The 13,806-nt window shown below is 40.2% G+C and overlaps 1 protein-coding gene across 1 annotated transcript in view; it reads right to left on the reverse strand.

The window, feature by feature from the left end:
* Positions 1 to 13,806, reverse strand: part of RAD23B (RAD23 homolog B, nucleotide excision repair protein) — a 37,470-nt gene that overhangs the window by 13,067 nt on the left and 10,597 nt on the right. The window contains exons 2-5 of the mRNA XM_032095653.1: positions 10,269 to 10,350; positions 7,749 to 7,828; positions 5,283 to 5,530; positions 2,163 to 2,218 (exon numbers count right to left, since the gene is read on the reverse strand). Coding sequence (XP_031951544.1) covers positions 2,163 to 2,218; positions 5,283 to 5,530; positions 7,749 to 7,828; positions 10,269 to 10,350 — 466 coding nt within the window. The remainder of the gene's footprint in view (positions 1 to 2,162; positions 2,219 to 5,282; positions 5,531 to 7,748; positions 7,829 to 10,268; positions 10,351 to 13,806) is intronic.

Consider the following 13,806-nt stretch of genomic DNA (forward strand, 5'->3'; position numbering starts at 1 on the left):
TGCTAAACTTCTGCTCACATTCTTCCTGACACGGCACTAGTTTACCCTTACTACTCCTAAGAAACTAACCAAGCAGACAGAACACCGGTTGATATAATTAGTTATTACTTGAACACTTCTGTATTGCTTTTTTGATATAAGCAAGGCAGAGACTAGAACACTATGAGAGATTTGATAGAGGAAAAAGATGCAAAAAGGCTGGCTTGCTCTGCACTGGCTGCTACCTAAGGCATAATTAAAAGCCAAAGGAGGAAAACAGAATTACTGAAAATGTAGGTGCATGTACTCCATACAGACTAGTTAACAAGTTGAGCAAAGTGAGATCAAGAATAATAATTCAGAAGTTGCACACTAGCAATGTCATGATACAGAGTCAGGCCTATCTGTACCTAGTGCTTAGTGGAAATGTTTGAGGTCAGGGCTGAATAGATTCTGCCCTTTGCTTTTGTCTTTCAAATAACATTCTAAAGCTGGATTAACTCTCAAATCCAGTTCATCACACTCCCCACAATATATCTTGTCCTATGCCCTAAAGAAATTTTAGGTTGCTCCTGTGAAAGATGTGGTTGCACAAGAACTGCAAGACGTGCAGATCTTCACACAGCACACGAAGCCACATCACTCATCACTTTTCAGCATTTAACTGAAAACAGCAGCAAATCATAGAAAACAACCCGTTTTTAAAGCAAAATCAATCAATTTCAGACAATGTAACTGAGAAGCCCAAGTTAGAGTATGTGTAGGATCCAACTTAGTAAGATCACAACTTATGTCTGTGAAGACATACTCCATCAATTTGTGCAAGCAAATTCCCTCCAGGACAGTTTCTCAAAAAAAGAACCACAGAGTTCATGCCTATTGCCCTTGAACATTTTTTAGCTGACAACACTTACAATACGCTTACCCAGAAAATCACACTCAATACCTGTTATTTCCAAACCCGTTAGGGACACATGGGTTTTACTCCATCAGACACCAACCAAATAACTCCCATATAAAATGGATAGTGAGGTGACGGTCTTGAAATGGGATTTCTTTTTTTTTCCATTTTTGAAGAGATTTGAATCAAGACCACCAGCTTCATTCAACTTGCTGATCAAGACTGTTAACACGGATGCTTGTGATGACCTCATCTTGGTCACTGAGATATTCAGAATGGTTAAGGAAGCACCTTTGGTACCAGCAATCAGTTCAGCCCCTTCAGTCCTGTTACATTTTTGTCTCCTGCAGTATCCATCAGCTATTTCAGATCATACACTCTAAAACAGTATGTCACACCTAAGACCTAAACAAATCTAGTAGCTACCACTAATTCATGTAAAACATTACTGCTGCTTCTAAATCACCCTAGGCTGCTTAATCACAGCACCTGCCTCCAACATAACCACACAAAAATGTAGACTGAAACTCTTCACTTAGTTCAACTCTTTGTACCGAATTGCAGCTTCATATTTAAAGACAAAAGACAGAATAAAAACCCCACCTCCTTCTTATTTCTATGCCTGAATTTGTTATGATCCAAAACAACCCAAAAATTTCAGGAGGAGTAAGGAGTTGTGGGTTTGTCTAGTAATTTCCTAGGTACACAAATCAGCATAAATATGGGGCAGACCTTCTTATTGTCTTTATTGTTTATTCCACTGAGAAACAAACATTACTTAAACTGTCAGAATAAAAGTAAGTTGACTGTAAATACAGGGAGGCATTCATTTCTCAGCCCAGATAGCAGCAGATCTGGTGAATTTATCTAATCTAAATGTGTCAAAAAGCAAAGTACTTTCAAAGCTGGAACAAGGGAATAATAAAGGCAGCCATTTTATCAGACCTGCACTCTGTGGAAAGCACACACATGTTTACATCTAGTCTTCTATTCAAGCTACTTCAAAGTGAATAGTTAGAAGAGAAATTAAGGCAAATGGGGAAAAAAAGCTGGGATGACAAGGAACTTCCTTTTACACCATAAAAATATACAAAGGGAAATATTCTTCAGTAAAGTAGTTCTCAATGCTGGTTCCAAGATATCAACTTCAGGTCTTAGAGAAGAGCACTTTGATTATAACTTTAACAATGACAGATACAGAAGGAAATGTCAACATCTGCTAATCCGTCATGTTTCTGCTGCACCAAAATAATGTCTACATTAAAAAAAACTCTCCACTTACCAAGTGCACTTATAGCATCCTCAAAAAGATTTGATCGAGATGTATCACCTGTTGTACTGTAAGACGAAGACAAGTGCAATGGTAATTACAAAACTTTGGAAAACTTCCTGTTTTTCAAAAAAAAAAAAAAAAAAAAAAAGCAGCAGCAGCTGTAACTCTAATAGCCCCTTTTGTTTCTAAAAAACCAACAAAGCTTTCCAAAGAGCTCTCTTTTGGTCCTATAGTGAGAACAGATTTTACAAACTTACAATGCTAGCATTTTTAACACAAGGACAACCTTCCCCCGCTACCCCCCAGAAGTTTGGCTCTTGCCCATCTGCTCAGGGATTAGCCATCTGCTTGCTTGAATGCTTTAAAGGGTGGGAGAACAAGGTGGATTTTCAAAAGCACACAGCAGTCTTGCTAACTGCTTCCCCACAGTCACCAGCTTGATCTCAATGAGGACCCAAGGAGGTCGGTGGCAGGCACTTATTAAAATCTCAGTATACTACTTTCCCAGGAATATAAACTGCTAACATTTGCAATTACTCCATCTCAAGTTATCAAAGTTGTTAAATTACAGGATTAAAGGCTCACCTCCATGAACAGCAAGGAACACAGAGGCGCAACAGTGGGCAGAGGAATACCAGTTTTAATCAGCCACAGCCAAGGGTGCCCCATTCCCAGGGCTGCAAATTAAAGCATCAGCCCCTTGTTTTCAGGGTGCCATCCAGGGTGGGTCAACAGGACTCCTTCAAGAGCATTACAGCCTACAGGGCGGTACAACTCACCATGGGGTGCCAGGAAAAAGTTCTGGGGGAAATCTAGAGCAAGAATCAAAGGCAGGGAAAGGAAAAGCACCAAAGCACCATGCAGATGAAAAGCACGGGTTAAGAGAGCAAAAAGAGGAGAAAAAGGGCCAGTCATAGGTAAGAAACACTTGCCTGGCCACGCTCTGCACCTCACTGCCAGTCCATCCCGTCTTTTTATTAAATTCTACTTCTAAAATTTCTCATGATGCATGGGGGGGGTGTGTGTGTGTGTGTGTGTCTCTCTCTATTCTACATGCACATGTGTATATGGAATTCCAAGTGTCCACAGGGACAGGGAACTCTGAGTTAGGGGGATCCAGACACCTGTGGAGCCAGCAACTGCTGAGACCAGACACTGTGGAAGTCTGAAGGCCAAGGACCGCAGCCAGTTCCTGGGTGAGCCCTGTGTGTGTGTGCATGTGCAGGCAAGGGGAATCTGATTATCAGGGTTGCAGGGCTCAGGCAGTCCCCATGCCAGGTACCAAAACCTTGCCAAATACTAAGGGCCAGCTATCAAAACAGAAATTTGTATTTTTCGTTTGTATTTTGTACATATTCATTTTGCAGCAGTGGGCTTTGCCCTAAACAGCCAGAGGGGAACAGGATGTGGCTAATGTATCTTGCATGAGTGATAGGCTTTTCCCTGCCTGAGCTGACCTAAGCAGCCAGACACACAGGTTTATACATATTGTGTGCATATTTTGGGAATACATGTTCAGTCTTGATAACGTGATAGACTTGAGGACATGGAGCTGCAGGAGCCTCACATTTATCAGGCTACCAGAGTTGGCAACTCCTACCAGCAAGTGAAAGATCATCAGATTGATCTGAATGTTTCCAGAAGACGCCACTAAAAATCCAACAAGGCACTTACAGAGATCTCTGTAAGATCTATGCAAGAAATAATTTGTTCCAACAAGAATGCTTCACTAGTATCTGTCAGTAGTAAGATTTACAATCAAAAAAAGATCAAAGGCAAAGCAGGACGCCAGCTGGCCTGGCCTTGGGTCAATAAATCTTGCCTTAGTAATTTAAATTCTAAAGCAAATCAGAAGGAAACAGTACTCACTGAAATCAAGGCAGGTGATAACTTTAATGTATATGCTAAATTATTTTGTTCCTTCCTGTTAAATACGTACACTGAGGCTCCCTTACTGCAGGTTTTTTTTAGTAAGACTGCAATCTGTACATTAAAAATACAGAAAACACTATGTCATTACGGAAGACTGATCTTTGAACCTAATGGACAAACTGAGCATTAAAAAAAAAGGAAAAAACCCCACCCATTAATATTTTCACAAACTAAGTTACTTTGACTTATAAACGAAACTCCATTTGCATTCCATTTCTAAGAGATACTAATTTCTCAGAAACGCAAATTAAATCATCAATTTGTATATTTAGTGCAAGAAATTTGTGATGAGTTTTTCAAGACATTAGGCAATTCCAAGTTTCGCTTCATTATCATCAAATCAGTATTCGATGGTGTTTAAATACACTTAAAAATACTGTCTTGTGCACCAGTATTCCCAGAAATGACACACAAATTAAAAACCAGATTATGAAAAATGAAGATTTGATGCTATGCAGCACTTCAAGGGCCATTAAATTCCAGTTAACAACGTTTTAATCCCATGCAATACTTAAGCAACTTAAAGCAAGCAAAAAAAAGGCAACAGCATACAACAGGGATGAAACCTCCAACTTCCATTTGATTTTCTCAATTGTAGAGAATTGACTTGAAAAGTTTTTCCAGGTCCCCCCATTACCTGCATATGGGCCAAGGAACATTCAGAAAAAATAAACTGGTAGCTTTAAGGCATTACATGATTAAGAGCAATACCACATCCTCCATTTTCGAAGAAAAAGCTCTTTCCAGAAATTAAGAGACTCATACAGCAATAAAGAACTTAGGGTACAAATCTGACCAATATGATCTAAAACACAATCAGAGGTTTATGAGCAAGACAGGACACACTCCTCTTAAGACTTCAAGAGCTTTGTGAGCAGTAGAGCCCCATTGCAGGTGAATATCCTCAGTCTGAAAAGAAATTTGCATGACAGCAACTCTGAAATGCCTAACAGGAACAAAAGTCTTGTGTCATTTAACTCTCCACTCCACAGGTTTATTCCCAAGACCATATTTGCCACAGGAAAAGGCATAAGCAATGAGGGGTGCTTCTTACAAGCAGTAATATTATACTTGAGTTAGAGACTGAAATTACACTTAAGAAAGAAGAAAAATTATATAGAATGGAGAGAATGACTGGAACTAGAAGCAACAGAAATGGACAGAAATAGGAACCCATTTTTGGAGGCTTATTCATACCTGTCAATTGATGATGGACTGACAGCAGCTGGTGCCTCAGGTGGTTTTTCTTCTGGCTTCTCCTCTTTTGGAGCACTCACAGGTGCAGGTTCACAAGCCACTGCATCTGGTGCTGGTGGTGGAGGGACAGGAGCTGGCACAGGGGCAGCAACAGGGATTGGTGCAGCAACTGCTGTGGGAGCTGCAGTTGTTGAGCCAACAGTGGAAGTGGCATTTGACGGCTGAGTCGCTCCAGCTGCTGCTTTGGGCTACGGGAGGACAACAGAGCTCAGGCACAGCACAAAGCTCATAAATCCAAGCTCTCTACAGGAAACACACTAAGTTCTGTTAAGACCATTTGTGTTTGATATTGCTGTCTCAACATCAAGCACAACATTAAAACATTGCAAGACATTAAATCTCTAATGCTTTTCTCTGTGTTTAAACGAGCAACTGAGACTGTCACTGAAGTACTTACACACCTGAGCATTCACACTCTAAGGAGAAAGTGAAATGCAAAGATCTAAATATTTACAGACCACAATATTCTAAATATGAAAACAACCCTGTGTTTTATAAAAGCACATTTTCCAAAAGAAACCAAGCAAGCTGCCTAAAAGCATCTGCAGAACAAGCATAAGCTTTTCTCATCACTCAGATCTGGAAAAAAGTGATTAAGACAGAAATCACATTTCATTATGAATGCTGTTTGCTGGAAAACAAGATGCGAAGAAAAATTAAACTTCACCTGCAACATGTTTTAGTTATGCAATCTTTGCATTCAAAGCACTGCAACAACATCTCAAATACTTCAGTTCTAAAGTGAGCACTAAGGATAGAGAAGAATGAAGGACTACCAAACTTACAGCAGAAAATTTAGAGTGGATAATACTTGTATGCAATTGTGAAATAATCTTCATATCTCTTAACATGAATTTTTCTTGGACGCAGTATTAATCCCATTGTACAGAAACAGCCCCAAGGGCTGACAAAGCTGACCCCAATCTTTGCCTTTCCAAGAGAAATAGCTGAACTTTAACAGAACTACTTATTCAAGGTTCACCACTTTCAGACAATGTTTGCTTGAAGTAGGAAACATCTACTTCCTCCTTTTGTCTGCAAGGAGAGGTAAGGGTAAGAATGAATAGCTACCAATGTGATGGGCACAGCAAATAACATTTTAATAAGCACTCAAAGAAAAACACTGACACAGTTGGAATGCAAGGGGAGCTATTTTCTGCTGGATTCCAAAACCCTTAATGCAACAATGTCTGAGCATCAGACAAAGTTAGCAGTCTGTGCCTACGTGACTGGGCATGTCTACCCACAACAGAATCAGGAAAGGACAACGGAGCTTCAAGACTAGCAAAAATATTGTAAGACTGAAGAAATACCAAAACTACAGGTCCTTTAATATCAGAATATACTGAATTTAGCAGATCTTCATGGAGATCTGTGTGATCATAGAATTGTTGAGGAGAGGTCTCAAATGATTGAATCTAACCCAGCACTGCCACACCCACCACTAAACCGGGTCCCTAAATGCCACAGCCACACATCTGTTGAAAACTTCCAGGAGGGGCAATTGCACAACTTCTCTGGAGTCTTCTGCCATCAACAAAATGAAAAACTGGACTCTTGACATCTCATCTGCACCTGTTTTCTTGCACTGATAAATGCCTCTGTGGCAAACCACAGATGAGAAAGCTGTTCAGTCAGGAAGACAGCAAACAACAGTTATCTTTAACAAGCCCAGATGTTTAATTATGTTTAGTAATACCAGATAGAAATAACAGAATATATGTTTTCTTTGTCAGGAGGAGGAACTCTAGCTTCAAAATTAATTTCCTATTCCAAAACAGAGATGAAGCCAATTTCATTCAGATTGCAGTGGTCTGGAATGCCTGGAAAATCAGTGGCTTGATTCCTGGAAGCAGCCTGACAAGTGGTTCAGAGAAGAAATACTTCAAACACGTGTGTCACAGTCATTCCCTGTAAATTGCACTTGCAGTCTCTCAAAACCCACAGGTTTGTTTACTGACAGATGTATCCTGTCTCTACTGGTTTATGCTGTTGAGCTTGACAGAAGAAAAAGCCATTAACTATGAAAAGCAACATGGCAAGGCTGGAAGAGTTCCATACAGAGGATTTAACAACAAACTACCTAGGTTGCCTTCTTCCTTTTAATAACAAAAGGAGAAAAATAACAGGGAGACAAGAAAGAATAAACAGTAAAATCAGCCATTAGCAATTTTTTTTTGTTTGATACAAACATTCAGCACAGAACAGCAGCAAAAATCAGCCTAGGCAAACCAGGACTGTGAGGCAGTATTTTTTATCTATTCACACAAGCATTTTGCTGTTGACCAAAACTTGCATATGATGAAATTCCACTGGTTTTAAGGATGGGCATATACAATCACTCATCATAAGAAAAAACAGAATTAAATTAATGAAGCTTCCTATTCAAAAGTAACAATTACTCACCTTTGTCACCATAACCACCACAAAGTTCTTCTCATCTATCTTGTATTCTTTAAGAGCAGTTTCATCATTAAGGATTTTACCTGGGAAATTAAACAGGTAGAAATTAAGAAGTTGTTTAGCAAATCAATAGATGATCTTAGGATTTCCATAGCTTGAGGGCTGCTGCCCTAAGTGCTGAAGATGCTTCAAACCATTTAAAATAAAAGCATTAAATCTGGAAAGATTCACTGGACCCATAACAAAGATACACGTAACACAGGGGAAAGGCTTTAACATACCAAAAGCTTAACCAAGTAACTTAAGTCTGCTTACACAGTAAGGGAAATTCCTTTCTACTTATCTTCCATTTGGTCTTCAGGTAAGAGCATTACCTGCAGTAAGAAGTTTGTGACCTTGCAACTTTAACAACTTGCTATTAAAAGAAGGCTAAAACATTAGAAAAAGCTAGAACCATTCCATAACTTGCCACCTTGACAGAAGGATGAAAAAGCCATCAGACAAACCCAGAAACATTTCTTATACTACCACTTTTGATGTTTCATAAGCAGAGGTGGTACTGTGACAAAATAGATTTGCATCACATCTACAAGAACCTAGGAACACAGTAAGCCACATACTTCTTTGCCTTTTCTCAAAATAAGCTGACTTAGAGGTAGCAGCATAAATCAGAAAATTAAGTCTGTATTTCAGAGAGTTTTACAGGACCGATTTCCACTACAGAATTTTCAGGGAGTATTTTACAATTTAAACTGATTAAGTTTCTGAAGATGTGCCACACGCTGATTCTATTTCACAACGTCTCTCCATGCTAGTGGGCTGCAACTAGAAGGATACATCCTTATCCTGATGACTGCAAGGAAATCAAGCAACACACACTTTATGGCACTCAGAACACAAAAGACTGGTTCCACCAGTCTTGCAGGTCAAGCATTCAAGAAAGTATTACATGTACTGCAGTAATAGAAGTACCTGTAGCATCTGACTCAGAACCTACATGGGTCTACTTACGATTTTTTATAGGCACTTTGGGAAAGGCTTTAATGAATGTGTATGTAATATAATATATATACTTTCATAAAGTATACATACAGACATCCTGTCTTCTCGGGACACACCACTCTCAGGGTTTCTAGACCTTACCTTAATACAGATATCAACACAATGGACCTGCCTCTAATCAGAGTCAGCTGGGGCTACCACTTTGTTTTTACCAAATTCTACAGCTCGTTTTAATAAAAGTAAAAATGTCATCAGTATACCCTTGTATCTCTTGTCCAAGAAAAAGGAAAAAAAAGAGAATCAATCTTTGGATAGTATTATATTCTCAATCTTATTTCCTATATTTCCTACTGCTTGTGAGGCTTATACAATACTGCAGATACATTCTGGCTTCAGAAAACACTCACGTAATGTCACAGAATCTTGTGCAATCCTTGGTTTTTGCAATCACAGAAACAAAATATTAAGAGTGCCATGCAGTTACAGACATTGCACAAAGCCTTCTGCCTTGTTAACATTTCTTGGTTATACATAAGACTTCCACCTTTGATAGAGGCCTGCAGTCAGATAGGAGTATTTTCTGGAACAATCAATGGAGGTTTCAGAGCACCTTCATGTTCTTGACATGCACTCCCTTCACTGAAGTACTAGGGACATAAAACTTGCTATGAGACATAGTCCTGAGGAGCTGTACAAAGACAGAGACTCACAACACTCCCATTAGCATCTCTCCACTGTCACCCATGGCTTTAGCTTACTACAAGTGAAAAGACAATACCTATTACAAAGCAGTACATGACAGAAGCAAAAATTCCACCAAAGTTTCTTTCAAACTCAGTTTTAGAGGGGGAAAAAAAAAAAACACTAGAGGGAGTACTGGAATAGCACCAAAGTATTGACATGAAGTGAGAACAAAAAAATGGATTTATGTATTAGTGCCAGAACGAACAAGGCAAGTAAGATAAAGCTCAAATAAAGTTAATTTCATGTTTTAAACTGACATTAGCCTGGTTTTTGCTAGTACATAATACACATTTCTAGTGACAGAGCTTGAAAATATTGGAAGTACCTTTGTACAGCAAGCATTTGGTGGTGGGTTTCTTTTGTTAATCCAAAAGAAATAATCTGGTTTTTAATTCCCTAAGGTATAAACAGCAATGCTTCAGCTATACACGGCATAAATGCAACAAGAAAAGAATTAAGCCGGAACAGCAGCTTTGACCTGCTTAAATCCTGAATTCCTGTAACAAAAGTTATTTCTTCTTCACCCAGCATATCCCCAAGACATCAGGTTGTAAGAGCAAAGATGACAGACCCACATGCACTAAAACCTATTAAAAAATTCTAATTCAAAATTAAGAGCTCCCTTTGACGCCAAGTTTGGTTTTGTGTTTGTGGGGGTTTTTAACCTGTCTGTACTTCAGTTCTTCGAATTCTTAGAAGACTTAGCATTCACATCCAAGTCAAACAACAACATAAAAAAGGCAGGTTCAGATAAGGTACCTTCAGAATATCCATTACCTGCATAAATTAGTTTTTGGCCAGCTACTGGAAAGGCATCTTTTCCCCTTTCTGATTCAATCTTCTCTTTCAGTGCCTTCACCTAAAGCACAAAAACAGTTTTAATGAAAACAAAGTTCACAGTACAAAGTTTTAAATACTGAAGAGTAGTTTCAATCATGTCTTGATTATGCCAAGTTTATCAGTCTTCTGAATATGTCACTGTAACCACTTGCAGAGCAACATGTCCCCCTCACAAATAGTCTCCTGCGCTGAATCAAATTAGGTAATTATTTCTCCAAGAGAAGTTATTAGTATGAGTGTACAACACAGTGAAAATATAAATTGATAAATCTGGGGAACAACCATGTTTTCATCTCTTGACCCATTTGCCCTGTTCTTTCTCTGAATGCAGCGGGTACACCTGCTACAAACAGAGCTGAAGGTCTTCATCATCATAACCACTCTTCAGGGAATGCCTGGGTTTTTTTGGTAAGATCACTATGACATTCAGCCTTGAAGTCCCCATACGCAAAGACTTGTGCAAACTGTTCAGATGCTTATCTTACATAAGCTGTTTTCAACTCTTCCCCCTCCATCTCAATTTCTGGAGCTGCACACAGCAATTCTAAGCCTACACATTTACTTGCTTGCATGGACCATTGATGCATCATTGTATTGGGTTGACCCTGAGTTGATGGACAGTCTTTAAGACCAATTACGCTTCTCACAATTTACATATTTAAACCGCACAGAAAGGCGGGACTTCCCCTTTTTGTCGGAGCTCGCTTGCTGGAAGGTGGGGGGGCTCCGAGCCTCCCGGCCCCGCTGGGCCGGGCCGGGGCCACTGCCCCTTTCCCCCTTTCTCAGCACCACGGCACGGACCCTGGGTCGCTGGGGGGAACTGTCCCAGAGCCGCAGGCAGCTCAAACCAGCCATGGACTGCCACAGCTAAACCCATCCAGCGCGGCTTCTGGGGACAGGCGGGTCCCTCTCCTCTCCATGCGGAGCCGGCGGAGCCAGCGGGAGCCGGCGGAGCCTCCTGTCTGCAGCCAGCACACTTCGTGCTGAGCTGAAGAGGACACCGTGCAGCCAGCAGCACAAAGGGAGCGAGGCTTTCCCCACCGTAAAGCCCGAACAAGAACACCCTTCAACATGGCGGCTTCGGAGTCAGAGAGAAAGAGAAGTGAGTCACGTGGGACGGAGCTGGAAATGGCGACGGGAGAAAAGAGGGCGGTGCTGCGATTCTGGCGCGCAGCTTAAAAGAAACCTTCTTGCATGCCGTGGTGAGAAACTGTAATACCACAAACTGCTTGTCTCTTTAATCCATTTGAAGAACATGGGGGGATGGAGAATCCTCGTGTGCCTGTGAAGATTGTGAAGAGTACCTATGCCAGGCTATATAGAAGTAGTAAGAGGCTGTTAGAGACTTGTGGCGAAGAAAAGCCTTTGTGTGCAGGCCAAAAGAACTTATCCTTAAAAAGATGAATAACCCCATGTGATGGCCCATGTTTTGCAGTGTGAAGGAACTGTGAGATTTTTCATGGGAGAGATGTCCTACACACAGCAGATTGTTTGTTTCCAGGCGGATCTGCTGTTGGTGGCAGTTTGGGAACCACGTGCAGCTGAAGGAAAACCCTTTTTTCCTTAAGCATAAGAGAGAGACTTTTCAAGAACTGGAACACTGACTAACATCCCATGTTCTGTTATCCCTTGTGTGAGCTGCATAAAAGGAGAGAAGTGCTGGGGGGGGGGGGGGGAATTTGCTTTAATTTTTTTTTGTTATTTTCTCTTTACTTTTAATTCTATTAGTAATAAAACTCTTTCATTGTACTGCAGCTGTTTAAGGTTTGTGCCTGCTTTGCTTTTCTCCTAATTCTTATCTCACTGAAGGAAAATAAGTAAGTAATGAATATTTTGAACCAAAACCACTACATTTAATTGGTGTTTCCGCCGGTTTCGAACTCAACCCGCTACAATCATCCACACTTTCACAGCACCACATGCAGTAGCTCAAGTAGCACTGTTAGCTGTTGTGTGTAAGAATGCTCTCAGTTCTCCAAAATGCTACCATGAGGAGGTAAAGCAAGCTCCTGTAGAAGCATTCCTGTACTGACACATCTGAAGTCATGTTTTGAGACAAACTGCCTGCACACACAGTCGTTCTTCTTGCTTTCTTACAGACACTCTCAGTATACATAAAACAAAGACAACCAATCTGTTATGAGCTTGTTACTACAAGCCAACACCACCTTCTAAACTTTTTTTTCCTGAATATTCAAAAAACCTTTTTCATAAAACTCTGCAAGGATACAGAACACAACATATTGCTTCCGTCTATGGAACTAAACCAAAATAGGGAGCCAGCTCTTTTTCCCCAGCAGATGAAGAAAGGATGCTTTTGGTATTTTGTATCATATATGCCACCCCAGCACCTTCCAAATGCTTTGGAATTAGTCTCCAACCAGGCAGTTGCCTTCCCACAGCAAAACTAAGAGCAGCTCACTGCCACACCTAAGTCCGGAGGACAGTCAAACCATTACTTGTTTTAATAATTTGCTGAAAGCATCATTCTCATGCCATTACTTTACAACAGTCTGTCCTACCCTTGGATTTACACTTATTTTTAAAGCTTATTTTCTTGAAAATTCAAACTATAATTTGTTAATTCCCCTCCAGTTATTAAGGATGGAAGTCACTCACCTTGCTACTGAACAGTCTCCCTCACCACAGATAAGCCACCACGGAGTTTTTTCCCAAACTTTAATTAATAATACTGTCTATTACTTCACACAACTTCAATTAAAGTCCTGCATGCACTAGGGCAAATTAATCCCCTGAATCATGTTAAAAGTTATGTTTCTAAATGTCTACTTTTTAACACTGGTTATATATACTTACGCACTTGTACCAATCACTCAAAGATAATGACTCGACACTACTCCTTTTATACCCTGTTACCACGTTTGTCATAGATTCGTAACAAATACTGCAATGCGACTAATGTCTATAATCCATTTTGTGGGAGAAAATTAAAGTTTGTTTCATGTCCACTGCATCAATCAAGGTACTGGCTTCAAATGTCTACTTTGTCCTCTTCATTTTCTATTGCTTTATTCCAGAAAACTGTCTTTTTCCCACAAGGAACAAAACCAAGATGTGTTCTCTCAAACATAAATGTTTGAACAGCTAAAAGTCTAGGTCAGGGCACGCTGAACACACGTGGATTTACTACACAATAATTGGATCCATGAAAAGGAGTTAAGATATTTACTGTAGGAGGATCCAACGATTCATTTGCCTTTGCTGACCACCTGCGTGCAGCATTTCCCCTTATTAATTACTGTGATGTGACTGATGTACTGCAAGTGACCTGGGGCACTGCCTTCTTCCAAAAACCTCCCAAAATGTTCTCCCTGCCATAAGTCTGCAACAAGCAGGACTATGCTTTCATCCCTTTGGCAGATGGCATTCATCTTCAGACATAGGCAAACTTCCATTTTTACACCATGGGGCCAAGGGAAATGAAAAAAATATTTTCTAGGAATCTGTTCCAGTG

This window comes from Corvus moneduloides, chromosome Z (genome assembly GCF_009650955.1).
Source record: "Corvus moneduloides isolate bCorMon1 chromosome Z, bCorMon1.pri, whole genome shotgun sequence".
NCBI lineage: Eukaryota > Metazoa > Chordata > Aves > Passeriformes > Corvidae > Corvus > Corvus moneduloides.